The sequence below is a fragment of the Triplophysa dalaica genome, chromosome 13, assembly GCF_015846415.1.
Source record: "Triplophysa dalaica isolate WHDGS20190420 chromosome 13, ASM1584641v1, whole genome shotgun sequence".
Lineage (NCBI taxonomy): Eukaryota > Metazoa > Chordata > Actinopteri > Cypriniformes > Nemacheilidae > Triplophysa > Triplophysa dalaica.
The window spans coordinates 18,012,627-18,036,506 of NC_079554.1; the positions used below are offsets into that span (position 1 = coordinate 18,012,627).

Consider the following 23,880-nt stretch of genomic DNA (forward strand, 5'->3'; position numbering starts at 1 on the left):
AACAGATCTGATAGGCACCAGAGAGCCTAAAATAGATTAGTTTAAGTATAATTAGTTTAAATTTATGTTGATTAAAAAATCGTGACTGTAAAACCAGTTAAATGCATAGATAGTTGAAGCTGAATTTAAACAAACATACAACTTTAAGTCCAAGATTGTCACAAAATACATAGTTTTACTGCCACCTAGTGGTAGGATAAGTGAATCAAGCAAAGAGCCTCTTCGCTCATACAGCAAAATTAAACTTTTCGTAATTTGATATATATATATATAATAATACTTTATGTGTTTTTATTTATATATGCTTGCCCTTCATATCGCTTCTTAAACGCACAACATTCTGGTTTTATTAAACTCCTAGTTTCAATGAGTTTTGCCTGTTCTGAGCTAATATTTTCCAAACCATTACAGAAAAGATAAGCAAATGTGTCTTTGCAATTCACAGAAACATCTGAAATCCAGGCACAGAACGTGGATTTGACTATTTTCTATATTGGGGTAAAACCCCAATTTGTTTTTTGTTTGTTTTTTAATGCATGCTGACAAAACGTGTACAGTTGCTCTGTATACGATGCTAAACGTTTATTTAATGAGTGGTCAGTATAACATATAACCCATGTGTACAATTTTAGCCCAAAATAAAACATACCTGAGACTACATGATAAATTCAAGTTTACATTTCAGTCTTTCTCTAACTTAGTGGGCGTAAGTTACCGTAACCGCAATGACTTCCGCCTACTCTGACGTCACTTGCACAGCTTTGTCGACTGTTAAGTGGACTTGAACCACCAGATGGCAGAAAAGTATCAAGTGCGCACGCTACAAGGTTTTGAAATCTAAATATGCGATTTCGTTACGATTTCATTAAAATTGCGGACAGTTTCGGTTAGATTTCAAGCTAGTGACATACATTAAGGGTGAAAATACAAAAACAAAGATCCCTTTCGATAGAGCTAAAAAATGGAAAGCATATTATTGCAAAAAAACATAATAACTGTACGCGCATAATATTCCTATAAAGATTGTGAAGTCCCTGCATTTAATATTTGCTCTTGGTCAACATATATAACTCCGTTGCTCGAATTCATGACTGAAGCAGAAAAGAGCCAATTAAAACAGCGTATAAGGTTTTTAGCCCCTCCCCTGCTAGCGTCTAGTCCTGTTCGCGTCCATAGACTGAAGAGCCCGGTGGGTGTGTCTATTGCGTGACCAATAGCAGCCGACGGAGGGAGGACCCAAACAGCTCTGACAAGCACACTTCAGAGGGTAAACAGATTTTACCTCATGGACGCAGGTCCACCATATACAGTGAACTGGTTGGAGCAAGTATAACCGCATCTTTGCCAATTGTGGAGGTAAGTCCTCATTCAACCCATTTCTAAAACAACATTTGTATTCTATTAAATAACGTGTAATGCGAATGCGACATATTTTATCATATCAATAAAATTTGTCCTTCAGCTTGTTGACTCACGTGTCGTGTGAGGAAGCATGCTTTGATATGAATAGCATTGTTTATCGTATATTTCAGTGCGTTAAGCTCGATGAAGTTACACGTGCATCCTTGCATGTGTTTTGGTTTTGTAGTAGCATTGCTTCTCCAACCGTATTAGTATATAAATTTGTTCTGTTCTTTAGCTTCCAAAGCAAATCCTCTTAAAGTAATGGCGTGTTTACACTAACGTTACACTTCCCAATTTTTCTTAAAGGGACCATACTGCCTTTTTAGATGCACTTGGATTGCATTGTGTTATTTGGTGCCAGAAATCTCGCAAAACATAGAGAAATGACTTTTTGTGTGGAACAGGCAGTAAGTTACTGACTGCAGAGCTAAGATCAAAGCAGACTAGGATCACTTCTTTTGCAAAGCCCTTGAGCCTTAAGCCAAATCTTTGTTTATAATCTTTTTGGAGAGCTAAACGTCAGTCCTGACCTAGATTTTAACTTAAACGACCTGGCTGAATTCTATTTGAGTTAAATCCGACTAACTTTTAATTTTGCATGTTGCAAATTTAGTTGACAGATCAGTTAAATGTATTTGGCACCAGAATTTGCTTCGTTTATTTTTGTTGATGCTTTTAGATACATGGTAGTTATTTTATATTTATAGTTATGAATGATTATTAACATACATTTACATCAATATGTGATGTTCAACGTTGCCAGCTGTTTGCGACTATCTTTTCAGTATTATTATTAAATAAGAACCACGTGGCATGCTTTGGTTCAGTAAATCACAACCTGCCCATGCAAACAGTAAAAAGGTGTTTCTCTTATCAAACGATCTGATTGGCTGCAAATTTGACATGTTCCTTGTATTCGCATAAACAAGTATGGGCTCTGAGATTTTCTGCCAACAGGTGTTGCAACAGTCTTTCATCACTCATGTTCCTGTTAAATATATAATAACAGCTGCAATCGCCCTGTATCTCACAATGGAATAGGGCGTCCGAAAATGATTGACAGTTGTTACTTTTGCTGTTTAGCTGTCTGACACTTATTTAAAGGGATAGTTCAACATTCTGTCAAGCCGTTCCATACCTGTATTATTTGTTTTTTGCTGTTGAAAACAGAGAAAAATATCTGGAAGAAAATAGCCGTTTTCTTTAACTATCATAGTAGGAAAATAGTAGGTGCTCCTGAATTGTTTGCCCTCCTAAATTCTTCAAAACGTATTAATTTGTGTTCAACAGAACAAAAAATATACAAAAATGTTTTCTACTGTAGTAGTAAATGATGTCTCAGAACTGAGAATTGCGTTTCATTTACAGGTTTTAAAAAAAAAAAACTGAAAAATGGATAAAACTGTGCTTCTGTTGCTTAGGAAATACATTTTAGCATTTTCATGCATTTAGTTGCAAAAATGCAGAGATGTTCAGGCATGTCATTTCATTGGTGTAACAAATACCTGCTCTAGTTAAAATGCTGACGTATTTTCAAATCCCAATTTACAAGATTGCGGTATGAAAAAGTAGGTTAACGTTTATTTGCACCAGGAGCTTCACTGTAAATAAGTGAAAATGTTCAGTTCATGAATTGTAAACGGCCTGTTCACATCAGGGTAATGACTATGACACTTTAAAAATTATAATAAATTTAAGCGAATAGTGGAGTCCACAGCTATGACAATAGCAAACAATAAAGATTTTTTTCAGCTGTTGAACGGATCAAACTTGGACAACCAACCAAAATCCTTTCAAATTTCAAGAGCTCAAGCGTATAAAATGTAAAATCGTGGCATGCAAGCTAATGTAGTTATCATTATTTGTATTAGTTATGACCTTACTTGCAATAGTACAGTCATGATTTAATTCCCAGAAACACACAAAGTAAAAAAAATATTTCTTGATCGTACGTGTGCTGCAAGTCAGGAAGGAGCTGTTGGCAAAACGTTGTGGAGAGACTGAGCTGTCTCTTGAGTATACAGACTTCAAGTCTAAAGTCATGTGCGGGAAGATAAGACTATCTTTAATAAAATCATAATACTACTTAATTTTTTTCCGTGTCAGCTTGTTGGGTACTACAGGATCGTCTCATTGGAGAGTTAAGTAGCTGAATGCACAGTTACAGACCATTGAACTTTGCCCTACTTTAACATACATGGGGTGTGTTTATATCCTGACAAATACTCCAAGGTTATTAGCTCTGGCAAACATTTATCAAAGAAAAATAAGTAAATTTAATCCATGTTAATCACTAGATCATCTCTATGACCTACTTCACTAGGAGAAATACATATCTTTCAGTTTGTAAACTTCTTTAAAAAAAATCATGTTTGTATGTTTTGTAGAATGATATTGTCCCTCTTCTAATAGTTGTTCTAATAGTGTCGAGTTGATTCTCAAAGTTTTGACAACTTCACAGTGTTTAAAGTGTAAAAATCAACCAGCAAATATTTAAAGTGGCAAGACCCCATCCCCATGGCATACCCCATCAAGAAATTGAGAATGTTACAGTGGTCCTCAGACTGAATTGCACATTCATAATATATGCTTTTTGCACGGCTCGACATTAACGCTTGTTCGGGACAAGTGAATGTTTTGTACGGGCAGGTGAGAGAGAATTTGACTTGCCCGACCAGACCAGTAACTACAACAGTGCGACATATATGTAGTATATTAACAATATGTGCATTTGACAGAGCTGCGTGTTTGTGTGAAGTGCGTTTGTCATGGTTGTGCTTGTTTGTGTGCGACAGCAATCAATGGCGTCCATGCAAAGTCCATGTAACTAGATGCGGACGCGGAATACTGTTATTTAAATGTCATCTGGCTGTTCTGTGTGTCTGAGTGAATTATGTGCACAGTTTAACATACAACACGAGTGATGGTTTAGGATTTATCTGCGTCTGCACTGCATGAGGATATGAACACATGAACTTTATCTTAAAAGTTGCTCTAAGAGTTTATTTTCAGAGCATTTCACTGTTTGAGTGAAGCAATCGGCAAGAAGTCACGTCAAAATAAAAGTCCCGTTAAATTGATAACTATAAAAATACTGCAGTGTACTATTGTACGTTCTATAGAAAACTGTAGTGCCCTTGTAGCAAATTAATAAACAAAACACTACATTACAATTCAAAAACACTTTACTATCTACGAATTTAATACTACACTAATTTATGTGGACAAATATACCACTATTGTATAGTAAAAAAGGAAAAACACAGAATTTTTAAACATTAAAACAAATTTAGGGGATCTTGATATGGTATGTATTGATATGATATGGACTTGATATCTGTGTTTTGATTTTTTGCAATCTAAATCCGCAACAATATTATTACTTATATTATATTATTATCCAAATTAAATACCATTTGTTTATATTTGGACTAGTAATTTTTGTACTCTTGTGAATGACAAATTTGCTTAATGTCAAGCCCTGTTTTTGTGTTTGTCTGTTTCAAAGCAACCACAAGTTAGACACCAGTGAAAAGTTTTGTCACTTGTCTCACCACGAAGACATTTAACCTTTGCAAGAGCTGCCAAGAATTGTGATAACAGCTGTGTTTTGTAGGTGGCACAGGCACCCTAATGTTGATTTAAAAAGCCAAGTCAATTATTTATGGATTAACAATTGATCAATAATGTAATGTATAACAACGTCAGTCTAAATATTTTACATTTGTTGACATATTACACTACAAGCAACAACAGCATGTCCACCTATACATTAATTTGGTCTCTCCAAAGGTACCATGTATAACCATGTGTTGTGGCATTAGTTAAAATGTTTTTTAAGCCGTTGATGTTAAGGCTATTGTATAACTTCCTTCCTTATGTTAGGTGTAAAGCAGAACCAACATGGCAGGAGACATGTTGTTGCTGATGAGAGGCCTAGTCAGGCTAAGCCAGGCCGTGATCGAGACGCAGACCAGCTCCCTGCGCAGCGGAGGAGTCCAGGCTATGAGCCAGAGCATGCAGATGACCACTGAACAGGCCATGAGCGTGGCCATGCAGAAGATCCAGGTAGGTCCTGTGACAAGTTTCCAGCCACTTCAATGTACTGCAAGTTCTGTATACCTCGGCATTACGCTTGATACTGGTGTTGGATTGCAGCTCTTGACCTTTTCTCTTTTATCTACACAAAACAAATACGATAACAATAAGATTATGCAAATGAAATTAACCTGGAGATTGGGTTACCACCTGGGTCGAGCCCAACTCTTTTTCCAAAACATAAAAGCACAGCATGTGCTGCCAAGATATTTCTTGTATCAAAGTCAAAGTGGAACTGACTGTTGGTTTCAAAGTTTCTTATTTCAATGTTTCTTATCTTCCTACGTTCATGATTTGCCCCTTTAATACATTTACTGGAAAGCGCTTAAAATAACCAGAAGGTGCTTATGTGTTTCAGGAGTTCACTGGCGGGCAGCAAAGTGTCTCCAATTTCAGTGCCGACATGGACTCCAAGTATGACTTCACCTCTTCGGAGGAGAACTTTGAAAGTGCGGGACAGGAAGGTTTGGACAGCGATTCAGTTTTCAGGGACTCAGGTGCAGCAAACACGTATAGTCAGGCTGCAGTGAAGTCCAAACTGTTTGAAGGTTATAAAGACCCCACCAGCCAGTTCACGGGTCAAACACGGTCCTACCACCAGGATCACACCTCTGTTGGAGGCATCACGGCTGAGGACATCGAAAAAGCCAGGGAGGCCAAAAGAAGCAGCTCCAAACCGCACAAACAAATGGTACAGGAGACCTTTTCAAATCTCTCATCACCCACTTGTATTTAACTTTTAAAGTTGTCAGACATTACAAGAGGACATTAATAGACGGAATGCAACTTGATGAATAGGGCTCCATGTTATTGAGGAAATGTGATATGTGTCAACTTGCTAAATTATTATAATACTTTTTTATTATATTAAAACATAAAAAAATACATAAACAACACATTTCAATTTCTTTCTGGGTAATAAAAAAAGATTCATGCCAGTCCAGCTGCCGTCTGCATCGGCGTAAAACTTTAACTTTGTGAAAGTGGTGACTTTTGAGAGAGATAGTACTTTAGTATTTTACTCTCAGGGATCGAGTATCTTTACTTTTTACTTTTTTTGGAGACATTTGATGTCCTAACATTATAAAGCATGGCATATATCATTCATTTTACTCAACTACATTTGAAAAGTACATGGCAATTTATGCATTTAAAAAGTACATACTTATATATATGTATGTATGCATAGTTTACTCCACTCCACTAAATTTCATAAAATACAATTTTAACATGTTTTTTTCCTTTAATACTTAGAAATAATTTTACTGTATAGTACTTGAGTAAAAGTAAGAAAGTACTTTCACTTTTAAAAACTAAAAAGAAAAACGTTACTTGGCTAAACTTGTCTCTCCAATATTTTGAATTTAGACTCCGATTCCAATCTCAATGTAAATATACCATTTTTATTTTTTTAATCGAGTGAACTACAAGACCCATTCAAGAAATTGTTTATTTAAACAAATGAACATGCAACAAAATTCAACAAATCATTTATCTAATACAATTTAATTATATATATATACGGTCTATACACCTCTTCAAATCCTTTAGTTATTGCAAACCTTTTCAATATGCACATTGCAATATTTGAATATTTCGATATATTTAAGGTAATCAATGGTGGTCAAGAACTGTTTGGTTACAAGCATTCTTCCAAAGATCTCTCTCTATGTTGTTATCAGAACAAATACATTCATTCAGATTTGGAGTAAATGAAGATAGCTTTCATTTTTGACTGTCACTTTAATAGCGTGTCTTTTCTGCCATAGCTCAGTGAAAGAGCGAGAGAGCGGAAGGTGCCGGTCACACGTCTGGGGAGACTAGCAAATTTTGGCGGTAAGGATTACAAATCTATGCTTTTTATCATGCTGTTTTTGCTCTTAAAGACCGTTCTGGATTAGTTTAATTTCATGCTGTCCATTCTGATTCCACCCATTCTTCGATCCAAGATATCTCTCTTCTCATACAGCGTTACAAAGCCAAATTGAGGATTTTAAGTTTATCTCCACTTTGACCCTTGTGTAACAGTGTAGACTGTGACTGCCTCTGCTTTGGATTATGGAGGGAGAGATCAACCGGTCAAGGAATGTGCATCACCTGTTTCACTTCCCATTCTGTTGCGAGTAACTCTACCCTCTTTTGTTCACTGAATGACAGTGTTTCAGTTATTTCTCAAAGGACTTTTGCTGAGTACAGTAATGGCCAATGGGGTTTTAAAGGGAAAGTGCTGTCACGTAGGAAAATCTCCCACTGTCGGTCACATTGGCCCTATGTGGCGACGAGATACAGGGGTCCACTGTATACTCATTTTCCACTCTCGCAAACTTATTGACATGTCAAAAACAAAAATATAATATCCTTAGCGGCTGGTGTGTGCGACCAGCTTGCTGGCTCACGTTGACGTGTTTGTTATCAGATGAACTTCTGACTGCCTTGGTTACATGAAAACACCTGTTTACTGCAAACCCACATACGGTCACCATGCACCAGTTCACCTGACGGGCAATAAAGATTATAAAGTAAATAAATAAATTATATTAAAACGCTATAAGGAAACATTTGTGTCTAGATCTGTAATTGATTATACGCTGGTTGTATTTGACATGTCTGACCTCTTGTCCTCACCTTGACCTCTAGGTTCCAAGTTCTTTTGGCCCTCTTTCTCTCGCCCTCATTGGAAGGCTAACCTTTTTGATTGATAGCCTCCAGGAATAGTATGCATCATTTTGGCAGGCTTTCATGTGGTTGGTTTCTTCTCGCAGTTTGGGTGACCGTAGACAGCCACTAAATCAGTACCTTAACAACTGTTTTTAACCAGCACGTTCATTTTGTTTACCTTCTGCACTCAGAAGCATACCTATGTGTTTTTGTAATGGGAGACTGATGCCCGTAGCGTCCTTGGTCACGCTATCAGTGAATGATCTAGTGAATGATAGGACAGGCACTTTCACTGGACGTCAGCTTTTAGAAAATGCAGGATTCTGTTGTACGGAGTATGGCCGGTCTACGTCCCACCGTTTAGTAAAAAGAACTAATCGGCAATTATTAAAGTTGGCAGTGTTTCCCCTAAGTTACCGGCTTCCACTATATTTTCTTTGCGCCGGAGGTGCAGACAAAACTTTTTTTTATAAATAATATTGAATCAATTGAGCCCAGTCAAATATGTATATAAAAAGTTAACATTTAATGTTTTATCAGGCCATTTATTTTATATTCCGATACCCACAGTATACACTCACCTAAAGGATTATTAGGAACACCATACTAATACTGTGTTCGACACCCTTTCGCCTTTAGAACTGCTTTAATTCTACGTGGCATTGATTCAACAAGGTACTGAAAGCATTCTTTAGAAATGTTGGCCCATATTGATAGGATATCATCTTGCAGTTTATGGAGATTTGTGGGATGCATGAAGCTCCCGTTCCACCACATCCCAAAGATGCTCTATTGGGTTGAGATCTGGTGACTGTGGGGGTCATTTTAGTACAGTGAACTCATTGTCATGTTCAAGAAACCAATTTGAAATGATTCGAGCTTTGTGACATGGTGCATTATCCTGCTGGAAGTAGCCATCAGAGGATGGGTACATGGTGGTCATAAAGGGATGGACATGGTCAGAAACAATGCTCAGGTAGGCCGTGGCATTTAAACGATGCCCAATTGGCACTAAGGGCCCTTAAGTGTTCCAAGAAAACATCCCCCACATCATTAGACCACCACCAAAATTGCATTAATGAGAAATTAAACAGGTGTTCCTAATAATCCTTTAGGTGAGTGTATATGAAACCTATAAGGCCTGGTTACTGAAAAAAATGTATTTGTTCATTTCTTTGTTCTGTTACACACAAAAGATATTTTGAAGGATGTAGGAAAGCCAACCGTTTTGAGCCACTTTTCACTACCATTGTAATTTTTCCTACTATGGTTGTCAATGGTGGCCCGAAACTATTCTGTTTCAAGCATTCTTCCAAATATCTTTCTCTGCGTTCATCACAACAAAGACATACAGATTTGGAGTAAACGATGACAAAATTGTAATTTTTGGGTGAACTGTCCCTATAATAGTGTGATCCAAATCCTTAAATTCCCCCGGACATATAAAGACACAAAAACAGGAACCCTGTTTAATCATCAATCGCAAATGACCTAGAATGTCCCCAGCAGGCTTTATCAAACCCTTGAACGTGCCAAAACATACATGTGTTTCCTTAAGGTGTGCTTAGACTTGTGGAAAGCAGCAGCAGGGCAGAAAATGTGACTTTCACATTTCTTGACAGTTGTTTTATACTGAGGTTTACAGTCAGCGGCTCCTTTTCAAACGACTTGAAACCGCTCCTAAATTTTTCAACGCAGCAGCGTTACATAATCACAGAAATTACATAACTCTTGAAGGTTGCTCCAAATCTTGTTTCTCAGTTCTGCCACAGTAAATGTGATGACTGTGGTGATATTTGATATGCTATTTTTTGGTGTCTTTTGTTATTTATACAACATGAGTGTGGATTGATTTATGAAAAATACCTACAAGCACAACTCGCACTGTTGTTGCTGTGACGGGGTGGTCAGGAATAATGTTTCATAGCGCCACAATGTTGACGCCTTGCAGATAATTCAGCCAAAAATGGCTTGTGTCTGTCTGCCACATCCTGTCAATGACAGACTTCAGCTTTACGTTTTGGGTGGATGTGTTATTTTGAGGTTTGAGATAATGATCAAGTTTATTTTCTAGTTCATTATATCTAGTCTGTTTACAACTGCATTTTGAATGTGAATTAAATGATGTCTCTTGCAGGGCTTGCTGTGGGTTTGGGTATTGGAGCGTTGGCAGAAGTGGCAAAGAAAAGCTTCAGAACAGAGGATAAGAATGGTAAGACCTCAAGACCAGCCTCAGACACTTGTTGTTATTCAGAAGCATTGAATTTGGCTTAAAGCTTGTAGCGAATAATTGGACTAAAACCTTTATAAAGTTGACAGATCCAAAGTGGTCCTAAATTAGATGACTGTCAGGACAATCAGGATGAATGTGATATAAACACATTTAATTGTGTAATTGGTATGAAAAAATGCCAATGTGGTCAAGTGTATAATGTGTATGCTTAAAATGTTGTCCTTGAAATGTTTAGCATCCTTCACTACTTGCACAACTATGTGTATCATGTAAATACATTTACAATGTGAAGCTGTATATGCAATTCATTTTTATAATGTGACATATTAGGGTCCAACATTATTATCCATTAAGAATTTATTGGACCATGAAATATACACAGCGTTGCTATTTGCTAATATTATTCTTTTGTCGCCTTATGACTCTCAAAGGTAGACATCATAAATCAGTAGAACGTTTCATTCCTGTTAAACCGGTTATTTTTCAAATTCTTTTTTCGACTTGTGAAACTAACACAATGGTGAGTTCCTACGTTAAGTCTGGCTAGATTTAGGAACTGGGCACGCAAACATACGCCGGACTATGTCCTGTTATAAGATCTCATATTTAAACCCCAGACATGCTGGCTAATTATTACCTTTGACCTCATCAACACATCCAGGAATAGCCTGAATGTTCTCACATAATGCAGATCTGTTGACCCTAATCCAGCGGTGCAAGAGAGATTCTTTACAAGCAATGCGTATATGCTGCATGTTGCAGTTCTCTAAAAAAGCAAAGTCCTTTGTTAACATTTACATTTAGGCATTTGGTTTATTTTATTTCAAAGTGATTTATTAAAGTAAACTCAACACAGTTATCATTAATGCATGCACTCCTTGGGAATCAAACTCAAAACCTTTGTTAAAGGGATAGGTCACCCAAAAATGAACTCTTACTCAACTACTTCTAATTTCAAAACTGTATGACTTTTTCTCTTCCGCAGAACACAACATTTATTTTAAAGAATGTTGGTTACGGAACAAGAGCATTTTACTTATAAGAGGATACTAATTCACTTCGGTTTTGTGTCTATAAAAATAGAAGGGTACCGCTGTTGTTTGGTTACCAACTTTCCTCAAAATATCTTATTCTTGTTTTCCCCAGAAGAGAAAAAGTCATACAAGTTTGAAATGACAAAAAAATTAATAAATTATTTTTTAATTAATGGTGCAGTGTATTAGATTTAGCGGCATCTAGAGGTGAGGTTGCAAACTGCAACCAACGGATCAATCCACCCCACCTACGGCTGACACACGACTAAGATGTCGTCAGGTTTTGCTTCTTTGCCGAAGGAGATAATGTATTTACGAAACGAGCTCTGTAGAGCAGTTTGTCCGTTTAGGGCTACTGTAGAAACAACATGGCGAATTCTATGTAAGGGTTCGCACAGTGTATGTAGTAATAAAAACATAAGGCTTCATTATGTAAGGTCTTTATACACCTTTGAACTTATGTGTATTCTATTGCATTTCTGTCAATAGATCCTCCAAAGAATACATACTGGACCTTACGTTCCCTTTTGTTTGTAATGCTCAACTTCCTGTCTTTTAAATTCTGTTTTCAGTCCCCTTAGTACACTTAACACACTTATAATTTTACACAGGAGAAAAGAAAGCAGTTTTGGACAGCAGCCCCTTCCTGTCGGAGGCCAATGCGGAGCGTATCGTCAGGACACTGTGTAAAGTGCGTGGGGCGGCCCTCAAGCTCGGTCAAATGCTCAGTATCCAGGGTAAGAGAATGCTTTCTTCTCTTTATTTCAGATTCGACCGGGGCACTTAGATATCACTCTGGGTCATTGAGAGGTCTCTCTCTATTGCCATGCTTTATAACCTCTGGCTATTTACAACGTCGAGTGGGTGTTCTGGAGGCATGAGGGCATCTTCAGTTTTAAAAGACTTGGACGGCATTCTGAAAGGTGCATAGAAATTGGAGGAGAGGGTTCCTTTCTGACTATATCCAAACTTCTAAAGTTAAAGCAACCTTGTGTGTCCTTCCTGCATTTTTCAATGAGCCAGAATTGGTTCTAACATCTGTGCACGTGTTGAAAGATAATGGTACTCGTACATTATAAGTCGAAGGTTTGGACACATTTGAGTAAATTTATGGGAGTTACTGATTGAGAGGTTTAAAGGAAACGTTTTCTGCGCTGAAAATTGTTGTTATTTTATTCATGTCATCCAAAACCTGTATATGACTCTTTCTTGTGTGGAACACAGAAGTGGTTGTCTCAGTGGTTTTGTGCCAATACAATGGTAGTCAATGGGACCCCAATGTTGTTGTGGCACCACCGTTATTTAAAATATGCTTTGTGTGCCGCATAAGAAAGAAAGTCATACATGAAATGAAGCTGTGTAAATGATGACAGACTTTTCATTCTTGGGTGCTGTTCCTTTGAAAGGCTTGTAGGCATGTACAGATTGTACATATGAAGTCAAATAAAAAATAAATAAATTGAAATTACACATTTTCATAATGGACGAGTTGGACTGAATAGGAAAGTTGGCTCTTGAAAAGTTCCCTGTCATGGCCTCACCCTTGTATTCACTTCTGCTCTCCTGTTGTTGTTAAGCGATTCAAACATTGTGCAACTTCATCTGTGACATTTGCCGTCATTCAGATGCCCCTTCTGCTCTGTCATATCAGAAGCATCCGACATATTCATGCAGAGGAGTATTGACTTCACATTCCTGGAAAGAGCACATGAAAGAATGCACGATGGCCATGGCTCCCCAGATACCAGCACAATCTCCATGCATGATTTCTTCTGCGCTGGCCGCATGCACAGATTCAATCTGATTGCGTGTTGGGTGTCGGTGATGAAATTTTCCCACCGGTTATAAGACGTGTAAAAACACTGATAGGTTTGCTGTGGGGTGGTTGAAGATGCAGCGTGCGGATGATTCATTTTACATTCAATTTTGAAAAAGCGGCACTTCGGGAACAGCTAATGCTTGAATTAATGGTGGGTTCAATATCATTCTTATAGCACACAATAAAACACGCAAAACTATAAAAAGATACAACAACATTTGCCTATATTAAACACAGACCTTACAAAATGAATAATCACAGCACACATCAACCAAAACTAAATAAGAAACGAAAATAAAAAATATGTAGCCTACATTAGATAGCCTATTTTCAAATATGATATTTTGTTGTCGCAATTAAATTTATGCAATGACAAGGAAAGCCATGCTGCTAAAAGCCAACAAATGTCTATTCTTCCCCTTATGTTGCATGTAAAAATATTTTGGTTCGTAAGCTGCCTATATTAACAAAACAAGTAATCATGGCACACATTGTGCAACAAACAGATAAATAATGAACGACTAGGAAGGGAACACGAAACGAAAATTAATAAATAAATTAGAAAGGAATACAAACAAGAAATGTTTGTTATATATAAAATAAAAGTATACGAAACACAAAACGTTTGCATTAAATAAATGGAAATACACAGGCTTTTGAAAATAAGAAAAAAAACACAATTAAAACTTAACTGGCTCTTAATTGACACCAGAACAACTGTAATAAGTAAATATATACAGTGAGGGAAATAATTATTTGATACTCTACTGATATTGTAAGTGGCCTGCTTACAAAGAAATGAAGGGTCTGTAATTGTTATGGTATGTTGATTTTAACTGACAGAGACAAAATATTTAAAAAATCAGGGGAACAAATTATATAAAGTTTATAAATTGATTTGGGCCCATGCGGGCCTTCTTGGGGGGTGGACCTTGTGGGTGCTTCAGGATAGCAATCTATTGTGGCATAGCGTGTTAGCAATGGTTTGCTTGCTAACTGTGGTCCCAACTGTCTTGAAATCATTAACAAGCTTCTTTCGTGTAGTTCTGGGCTGATCTTTAACCTTTCTCATGATCATCTTTACCCCATTGGGGAAATCTTACAGTGAGCTCCAGACTAAGGACAATTGATTGTTATTTAGTATTTCTTCTATTTCCAAATAATCGCACCAACAGTGGTCACCTTCTCACCAAGCTTCTGTCTGATGCCTATTCAAGGTTTGTGTAGGTCTACAATCTTGTAGCTGACATCATTGGAAACCTATTTGGTCTTGACCATGCAAACTTGCAAAATCAGCATAATTATATTTTTTTATTATTAATCATCAAAAAATATTTCCCTCACTGTATATAATTCTTTTCTTGTAAAGGTTATATATGTTTACGGGTATTAAAACAGGAGGTGTTTGTTCTTCATAGCGCCACACGTGGTGTAGCCAAGTGCTACTGCGCGGGAGGCTCGAGTTCAAAACTCGCAATCACTTTCAGTAATTCAATCACACAGTGCTTACTGCTTACATATTCTATTGCATGTTCTTTGACAAAAAAAACTCGCCATCATCTTGTCAGTCGTCTCCTCACATGATGAATAAAATCTGACTCCTGCTGCTGATCTTTGCTGCGACACTTGTTTCACTTATCCAGAATGCCCCAGGCGGGTGTGCGTTTTTAATCTAAGTGCCAATAAATCAATTTCCGTGACTAAATTATGTTTTTATCAACGCATGCATCACCGGTGACACCGACTATCACAACAAGCCTAGTGTTGGGTTGTATTGTGTAAGCTGCATGTTGTACAACGGTCGGCAAAGCCGACAGCCGTTCCAGAAACGTGACCTTTACACTGCACTTTAGGAAGATGTGAAAGATCTAAACACGGATGGGGTGCTGCGTGTAGGTCATGTAAATAGATGCTTGTCATAGTTAGGAAAGATAAAAGTAATGTACAGTCGACAAGTCAGACAGGGGTAAGGAAATGTTTTGGGTAGGTTAACTGATATGAGCTGCTGAGATGGTGTAGAAGCCCACGTACCTCAGCAAGAGTATCAGCGCAGAAAATGTGATGTCGTCAGACAAATGTAGGTCAGAAAACTGATGCAGGATAAAAACCATGGCAACCGTTTCTCTGTGGGAATGTGAAGATAAAATTTTGACTTGTTTATGAACCCCTGAAGGTTCTCTGGTTGTCCTGCATTTTGAAGGTGATTTTGAAGCTTGTTTGAAACTGGTTTCAAAGAAACGAAAACTGGTTATTTATTCGTCCCTCTCACTTCCTTAATTGTCATGACGTCTGTCAGTTTCTTCAAGTAAATTCATCTCTAATGCTGTTTTTACAGTACACAGATTGTCTGCAGTTTATTAAGAAAACATCTTTGTTGAATATTTTAAAGAGGTCATGACACGGCTAAAACAAATATTATCGTTTGCTTTAGATGTAATGCAATGTATATACAAGATTTAAGGTTTCCACATACCGTGCATGTTTGTATCTCCTCTTTGCCCCGCCTCTCCGAAACTTGCAGATTTTTTCAATCATAAGCACCAGACACATTTGAGACATGTTAATACCAAATGTGAACTTCGATTGTGTGTTTTATATCGTTTCAGACGATGCATTCATCAACCCTCAGCTGGCCAAGATCTTCGAGCGTGTCCGTCAGAGCGCAGACTTCATGCCCATAAAACAGATGATGGTACCGTCTATTTAAACAACGAGCCACATGTCATTTTTCAAATGCAAAAATTCAGTTCATACTGAGGAAATAACGTTGCACACGTGTCTGTTTGCTCTGTGCAGAAAGCCCTGAACAGTGACCTGGGCCCGAACTGGAGGGATAAATTGGAGATGTTTGAAGAAAGACCCTTTGCTGCTGCATCCATCGGACAGGTCCATCTGGCCAGGATGAAAGATGGCCGAGAGGTTGCCATGAAAATACAGGTTAGTTTAAAAAGGTGGAAGAATCGCTTAACTGGTAAAGCATGATGCTAGCAATGCAGAGGCCATGGGTTGGATTCCCATGGGAAGAGTCTGAATGCATTGTTTGTCGCTTTGGATAAAGGTGCCTGTCAGATGCGTAAATGTTTGTGCAATATGTCAAATCGGTTTACTTTAAAAGTGTAATTTTTAGTCAGTGCAATAGATATACTAAAATAAGTTTATATAGAACATCAACTGCCTGACGACCAAAGTTCAATTCCCTTCTGACTTCTTTTGGTAATAATAGTGAGCTGAATTTTCAATAAGTTGATAACCTAAATCTGTTTGGGCTTCTCGTCATTTTTTAGTAAAACAAACAGTTCTGAAATGTTGAAACAAATCGGAAAAGTCAGGGTCAGGGCTGTTTTGATTGGAAGCCTGTTGTGGTACATTTGTTGCATTGGCGAGTGTGTCCTAGCACTAGTCTCAAGAATCTCCTTCATGGAGACGTCGTAGACTCTTGAAGACAGATGAGTCTCCAGTGACCCATTTGTGTGTTTGTTTACATGTTAGTTTCTATTTAAATGACTGTAGAATGTAAACAGTTTGATAAGTGACATATTATTTGCAGAAGAAAACTTATTTGGATATTTAAAGGTCTCGTGTATGAAATTTAGCAGAATCTAGTGGTGAGGATGTGAATTGCAGCCAACGGCTTATTCCTCCCCCTCACTTTTTCGATTTCACTATGGTGACTGACAAAGAACTAAGATGTCACGTTTTTGTCATCGTTAATTATATCATATTACATTTCTGGCAAAGGATTCTCCAAAAAATGACATGCTGGACCTTTAAGAATATATGCAAAAATCTGGGATGTTATATTTGAACCGTATTGTTGCCTTTTTATCTTACCGTATTATCATTTAACAGTACCAATACGTATTTCCAGCACATCAGGTTCTTTCTGTTACATTGTTTGTTTGAGGAACACTATGGACTTCTAGACAAACAAAAGATTAAGTATCTGTAAATATCCATCTGTTGGAACTCTTTTTAATGTGCTCTGTTTTTCTGCAGTATCCCGGAGTTGCACAGAGCATCAACAGTGACGTGAATAACCTGATGACAGTCCTAAGCATGAGCAACGCACTTCCTGAAGGTGATGACCTCATCACTCACTTGTAAAGTTTGATCTCATCTTTACCCAATCATCAGTTTTTTGGGATTTATGAAAACAAGTTAACTGATGTTTAAGCCTGGGGATAATGTTAAAGCTCAGACGGGTCATTTCCTCCCACAAACCTCATCCTGTGTACTCCCAAATGCAGTCAACTTATAGAAGAATCAACACTTTGAAAATTACATATTCTTGAGAATATGCCAATTTTATATACTTTTTTTGTAATTGCATCTTTCTTAAATATTTATAGATCCTAATCCAGTAATAATGAATGACTTAAAACTCATTCTTTCCTTGAACTTGATGTCAGTGAACTTTAATGTGACCATCTGATTTTTATACAACCTATATATTTCAGACTGTGCTGGTTAGAAATTCTGCCTCTGAACTAAACCTCCAACCATTGTTTGGGCACAAACTGTTTCGGCTCCACAGGAACACTGTTCATTACCATCTACAGATACAAAAAACAGAGAAAAATGACGCAAATCACAATGTGTTAAATGCCAGACAAGTTTGCCTGACTTGCCAAATATGTAAACGACGAAGAAGCGTCTTAGTGTATCAGTTTATTTTCTTAATTGTATGTTCGCAGTGATGCACGGTTGGTTGTATGTTATAAGGTCCTGACTCATCTCTGACTGTTTCTTGTGTGTCTCTGTGCAGGTTTGTTTCCAGAGCATTTGATTGATGTCATGAGTCGTGAGCTGGCGCTGGAGTGCGATTACATAAGAGAAGCCCAGTGTGCTCGGAAATTCAAGTGAGTGGACCTCACTGTCGTGGTTTATAGTGTGATAACAACCGGCTGGATGTACAATATCACGCTTATTACACGGCTGCATGTCACATGAGGAAATACTAAAATATTGATTTGTATTTACAAAATATTGATTTGAATAGGGCTGTCAAACGATGATGTGTTTACATAATATATGTCTGTGTACAATGCATATTCTTTTTGTATTTATAAACATACACATACATGCATATATTTAAGAAAATATTATATATTTTATATTAATTCATAGTATTTAATAGAATCATAAATGTAATTTATTGATCAGTATAAATGCAGTACACGTAAATATTTCCTTTATATGTGCATGTATGTGTTTTATAAATGTAAAATTAATATGCACCGTACACAGACATATATTATGTAAACAGAAACTTTTATTGTGGATGTAATTAATCGCGATTAATTGTTTGACAGCCCTAATTTGAAATATTTGTACACTGTACATTTTGCACTGCACACTACATGGGACACTTTCCAAAAGTGTTTTCGAAGAATAGTTAAACTTTAATATACAAATTTACTCTCTTCTGTTATTTCAAACCCATCTGCCATTCTTCCTTAAAAATAAAATCTTCAACAAGATGTTTACAATGCAACATATTTTTGTTGCGACTGACCAATCAGAATCCAGCATTCCAGGTAGCTGTGTAGTTATATATTAACCCTTAAATGTTGGTTTCTGAGCCGTTGCTTGGTTCATTTCAGACAGCATTGTGCCCAGCACCAGACCTAAATTTGTCAGAGCTCTGCCTTTGGCCGATGCCCTTTCGAGAAAGGTTTACACAAGGCAAAAATAAACATTACAACTGCTTGAAATGATTGTGCGCTTCTGTATCCCAATATAACATCATCTCCCGAGCACTGGCATCAGAGAGCCAGACTAAAAATATCTACCCGTCATTTTTGGCCTTGCTCGTAGGACAGGGTTTCAATGACCTGATGTGAAGGAACAGTTTGTGTGCTGGCAGCTTTTAAATATAGCAGGACTGAAAATAATAAATATTGACAAGCGTTTTGTAAGATAAGACAACCTTGTCTTGTCCTGTCCTCTTGCGGGATTGTGTGGAATCGCACACGTTTGGAGATAAATTTATCACATCCTGGAGATGTCTTTACGTTTGAGTAGATTATTGAAGGAATAGATAGATTGCATAGATTGTCCTATCTTTCTATAATAGTGTTAGGAAGTTCAGTTGATTTTATTGAATATGTTTGTTTGGAAGTTTAAATAATAGATTGCAGATCCGATTCATCACTCAGTTGTGTTTACAGAAGTCCCTGCTGAAAACTTGTAGTGAAAATAAAATGTTAGCTTAATACTTTATTTCCACTTTAGTGTTGTCACAATAAGTTTGATCTTCATTTATAGTTATAAATTGTTTATAATAATTTATTTTTAATAAAACCAAGTCCTATTTAACCCCTTACATAAGAGTTTTGATTTTAGTATTATTTTGTTTTATTAATATTTTAAATTAGCTTTTATTTATATATTTTTTGTTTAAATGTTAATATTAGTTGTTTATGTTGCTTTATATTATTAATTAATGTGTATTTATTTTTTATTTAGTTTTTGTTTATTATTATAATTTTAGTGCTTTAAACTTATTTCAGTTGATTTTAGGCAAAATTTCAATTCCTCAAGTTTTTCCATTAATTTTAGGTCGATATGTGATTTGATTTCAATGAACAGAATTTTTTTTCAAAGTTTTTATTGTAGTAAACTAAAATAACCTATTTCCGTTTTGATATATTAAGTAGCTTTCTATTTAAATAATAGATTCAATGTAGTATAAATTGAACTTTAATGTACAGCATGAGCATCTTGTGTTTTGCCAAGCTAACTTTTCTCAAACATACAGTACAGTAGTGGGCTTTATAAAACATAATATTTTGTTTAATAAATGTGTTGTGTTTTGTGAGACACCAAAGTATTAGTTTGAGGCTGAGCTCTTCTTTCTTCACCATGACTTTCTAAAACACACATCACAGCTTTTCCGTTCAAAGCAGATGCTTGCACGTGTGTGCTCGCCGGCACGTCCTGGTGAGCTCGTGCGAGTTGGCATGCTTGTGTTCAGTGACTCAGAAGCTTTGTGGTTTTTGACAGGGAGCTTTTGAAAGATCACCCGTTCTTCTACGTGCCAGAGGTCATCGATGAACTTAGCAACCAGCACGTCCTCACCACCGAGCTGGTGCCGGGATTCCCTCTCGACCAGGCCGAGGGTCTCTCACAAGACCTGAAAAATGAGGTATCCACTGTTATATCCTTTACTGTTAAAGGAGTAGTTCACCTTCAAAATGAAATTTCTGTCATCATTTACTCAACCTCTTGTCATTTCAAACCTGTATGACTCTCTTTCATGTGCAGAACACAAAATTAGATATTTTGAAGAATGTTGCTAACAGCCCCCCATTCACTTGCATTGGTTACAAAAGAAGTGATGGGGGGTGTGCTGTTCCGTTACTAACATTGTTCAAAATATCTTCATTTGTGTTCTGCAGAAGGAAGAAAGTCATACAGGTTTGAAATGACAAGAATGGCAGAATTTTCATTTTGAAGGTGAACTACTAGTGATTCAATCCCGTTTGTCATTGTTTAACCCTGGACGTCATCCACTAATCCATTTGCAACAATAAATCATTTTTACAATTAAAGTAGGAATTGGTTGCTGTTAAGTATGTGCTAAAGATGGTAATAATTCCATGTCATTAAGTCACAATATTATTCTATAACAAATGAGTCACATGGTCTTGAATGTGCTTAGCAGTATAAAAGCCCCTCACCTTCTTGGAACATTATCACTACCTAGCGGTGAAAATATTGTATTGCATTATTTAACCCCATTGCTGACAGTGCAGAAAAAGTATAGCCAAAACACAAAGGAATCTAATTTAACGTAAATCTTTATTTACCAGATTTGTTGACCAAGCTCTTAAGTGCTCCATCTTGATTTAAATCAATAAATGTGATTGAAACTTAAAACAGACCATGCAAATATGCACATCAGTCTCACTCTCTGTAAACATTGCATTAAAACAGCCTCATGGTTGTTTAAGGGTAAACTAAGTAGTACGCGTAAGTGGTTTATGTGTAAACATATGAGATTTAAAGCTGAAGATGGAGTAACCACTTTTTATTAATGCTCAGATCTGCAAGAACATCCTGACCCTGTGTCTAAGGGAGCTTTTTGAGTTCAGATACATGCAGACCGACCCTAACTGGTCCAACTTCTTCTATGATCCACAAACAAACCGGGTAAGACAACACGTCACCATACAAACATTTGGGTGAAAAGATTATTAAAAATGTAAAAAAAAATACTTGCTTCCATTTACTCACCCTTGAGTTGTCTCAATTTTTTTTATTTCTTTGTTCTGATGAACACAGAGAAAGATATTTTGAAGAATGCTTGCGGTCTTGGCCACCAATGACTACCATAGTAGCAAAAATTACAATGGTAGTCAAAAGTGCCTTAGAACTGTTTACTTTCCTACATTCTTCAAAGTATCTTCTTTTGTGTTGAACAGAACAAAGACATTTATTAAGCATTTTTTCCATAGGTTGCTTTGCTGGACTTCGGTGCAACGAGAGGATTCGACGAGAGTTTCACGGATCTCTATATAGAGGTGAACTCATCGAATCAAAACTTAAACACTCTTTGAAACGTGAACATTATTCATCAGTTGTATTTACTCTTTATAAAAGATCATCAAGGCTGCAGCAGAAGGAGATCGAGAAGGCGTGCTGAAACAATCCATAGACATGAAGTTCCTGACTGGCTACGAGTCAAAGGTATAATGTCCTAATCTTTTTTTCACGTTTAGGCAGCACACAAGATGCTCGTGCTAATGTAACCTCCTTTCATAGGCCATGGAGAGCGCCCACGTGGATGCGGTGATGATCCTGGGCGAAGCCTTCGCCTCCAAGGTGCCGTTTGATTTCGGAGCGCAGAGCACCACGGAGCGCATCCACAACCTCATCCCCGTCATGCTCAAACATCGACTCGTCCCCCCGCCGGAGGAAACTTATTCGCTGCACCGCAAAATGGGAGGGTCCTTCCTCATCTGTTCCCGCCTCAATGCCAAGTTGAGCTGCAGTGACATGTTCAACAAGGCGTACAACAATTACTGGAGAAACAGCAAGAAAGGACCCAGCCAGTGATGGACAGTATTTCCAGCCAATCGTAGCGAGTTCAGGAGGCGAGAGTTTGTATTAAGCACAATGCCACCGACGAATGGCACTTCTGACTGACCGAACCGTACCATCATACACATTTGTTTTTGTTTTGAGTGTGTTTTTTGGGAAATAATATCCGTGGAGTGCAAGAATTGCTATTCAGATGGATGTAACGATGTGCCTATAGAATTCCTAAAACCAAGAAAGTTGGTTACTCATCAGGTATGGAGGTAGTAAACTTACCGTTTGGCTGTAGAACATTGAACATTTCATAACCAAGCCAACAGTTTTTCCAGGTTGCTGGACTACTGTCGTACGAGGACCGTTCTCCTGAATCAGTATGTTATCTTTGATGCATATATTGTTTGAGAAAGCATTATGATGTTTATTTTCTTTCCTTATTTGTTTGTGACTTGTGAATGTTGCGCACAAAACGTAGGCTCTTTTTAAGGCCAAAGTATGATAAAGGTGATTGACGGGTCTATTTTCCAACGTGGGATACATTAATGCATATGTTGCAGTCACATATTAGGTAAATATGGCTTTTTTCCAGGTTTCTCTGATGTACACTGCAGGGCTTGACTGTTTGAGGCCATCAAAAATCAAAGCCTGTTTGTTTTTGTTTTGTCATAATGCATTTTAAGACGTTGGGATATAATTGATGGTGGGATGAGGTATCACGTCTGTACATGGATTTAAATGTGCCTGAAGGAATCAAGGTAAGAAGCATTGTTCTAATGCAAGTCTAATGGCTTCATATCATGGTAGAGAAAGCTTTTTTTCTAATTCTCTTGCTATCGGCATTCTTACAAGTTGTGATTAAATTGTGATAAATCTGAAAATATTAAATATTTTGAATCAAGACACCAGTCTTAAATGTTTATTAGCAGGCTTGATAAACAGGCTACTTTAATAGCACATGCAAAATTCAAGCAAATTATTTTTTCTTTTTCATTTTTGGCTGAACTTTGACTTTATGGAATGACAACAGTGAGTGTGTTTACATGCACAGTCTTACGCCGATTATGTTTAATAAGGTTTTCTTTTATCGAGGAAAGGTCATACGGCTCAAGCAAAAACCGATCGGCAGAGGTAGATTTTTGCCCGTTACTCCGATTTCGCAATGCATGTAAACACCTTTACCGGTTTTCCCTATTTGCGCATGTCTGACAGCGCAGGAGTAGAAGTCCCAAACGGAAGGAGAATAACGTATAAAAGTACGCTCTTGAATCATGCAGTTGATGTAGAAATGTCAAAATGAAGAACTATTGTTGCATATGCAGGTACTGCGGACATGAGAAGAGATATGAAAAACAGCGTCTGAGCATTTTTCCCGCTGTATTTTTAATTACTAAATAGACTATCGACGATGATGTCACTGCACCCGAGAAACCCGGCAAGTCTCAAACTTCCATGCAAACACGTTTTCTGCGTATCCGGTTTTATTACAATGCAAGTAAACAGGTTTCTTTATAAGCTGACTTTTGATAGATATCCGTTTATTTTGTCCATGTAAACGCAGTCATTGTTGAGAATGACTTAAGAACTTACAGATTCTA

The 23,880-nt window shown here is 37.2% G+C and overlaps 2 protein-coding genes across 5 annotated transcripts in view; one reads left to right on the top strand and one right to left on the bottom strand.

Annotated features, from left to right (window-relative positions):
• Positions 1-1,619, bottom strand: part of itpkb (inositol-trisphosphate 3-kinase B) — a 40,759-nt gene extending 39,140 nt beyond the window's left edge. The window contains exon 1 of one of the 2 annotated variants that reach the window (XM_056763913.1): positions 1,476-1,619. The gene's annotated coding sequence lies outside the window, so the exon portion shown is untranslated. Of the gene's footprint in view, positions 1-649; positions 838-1,475 lie in introns of those variants that run through there. The other variant, XM_056763912.1, reaches the window with a different exon arrangement.
• On the top strand, positions 1,237-23,185 carry coq8aa (coenzyme Q8A, genome duplicate a). 3 transcript variants are annotated; one of them, XM_056763917.1, is made up of 15 exons: positions 1,237-1,356; positions 5,301-5,472; positions 5,861-6,193; positions 7,272-7,338; positions 10,298-10,372; positions 12,039-12,164; positions 15,853-15,938; positions 16,043-16,183; positions 17,243-17,324; positions 18,012-18,105; positions 20,252-20,393; positions 21,293-21,400; positions 21,706-21,771; positions 21,851-21,937; positions 22,013-23,185. In XM_056763917.1, the coding sequence occupies exons 2-15, from the start codon at positions 5,308-5,310 to the stop codon at positions 22,304-22,306; spliced, it is 1,866 nt and encodes a 621-aa protein (XP_056619895.1). In that variant the 5' UTR covers positions 1,237-1,356; positions 5,301-5,307; the 3' UTR covers positions 22,307-23,185. The 3 variants fall into 3 exon arrangements, with proteins under 3 accessions (XP_056619895.1, XP_056619894.1, XP_056619893.1); XM_056763916.1 differs by having other exon boundaries at positions 1,243-1,356; positions 5,290-5,472; XM_056763915.1 differs by having other exon boundaries at positions 1,264-1,356; positions 5,298-5,472.
• The last annotated feature ends 695 nt before the right edge of the window (positions 23,186-23,880 follow it).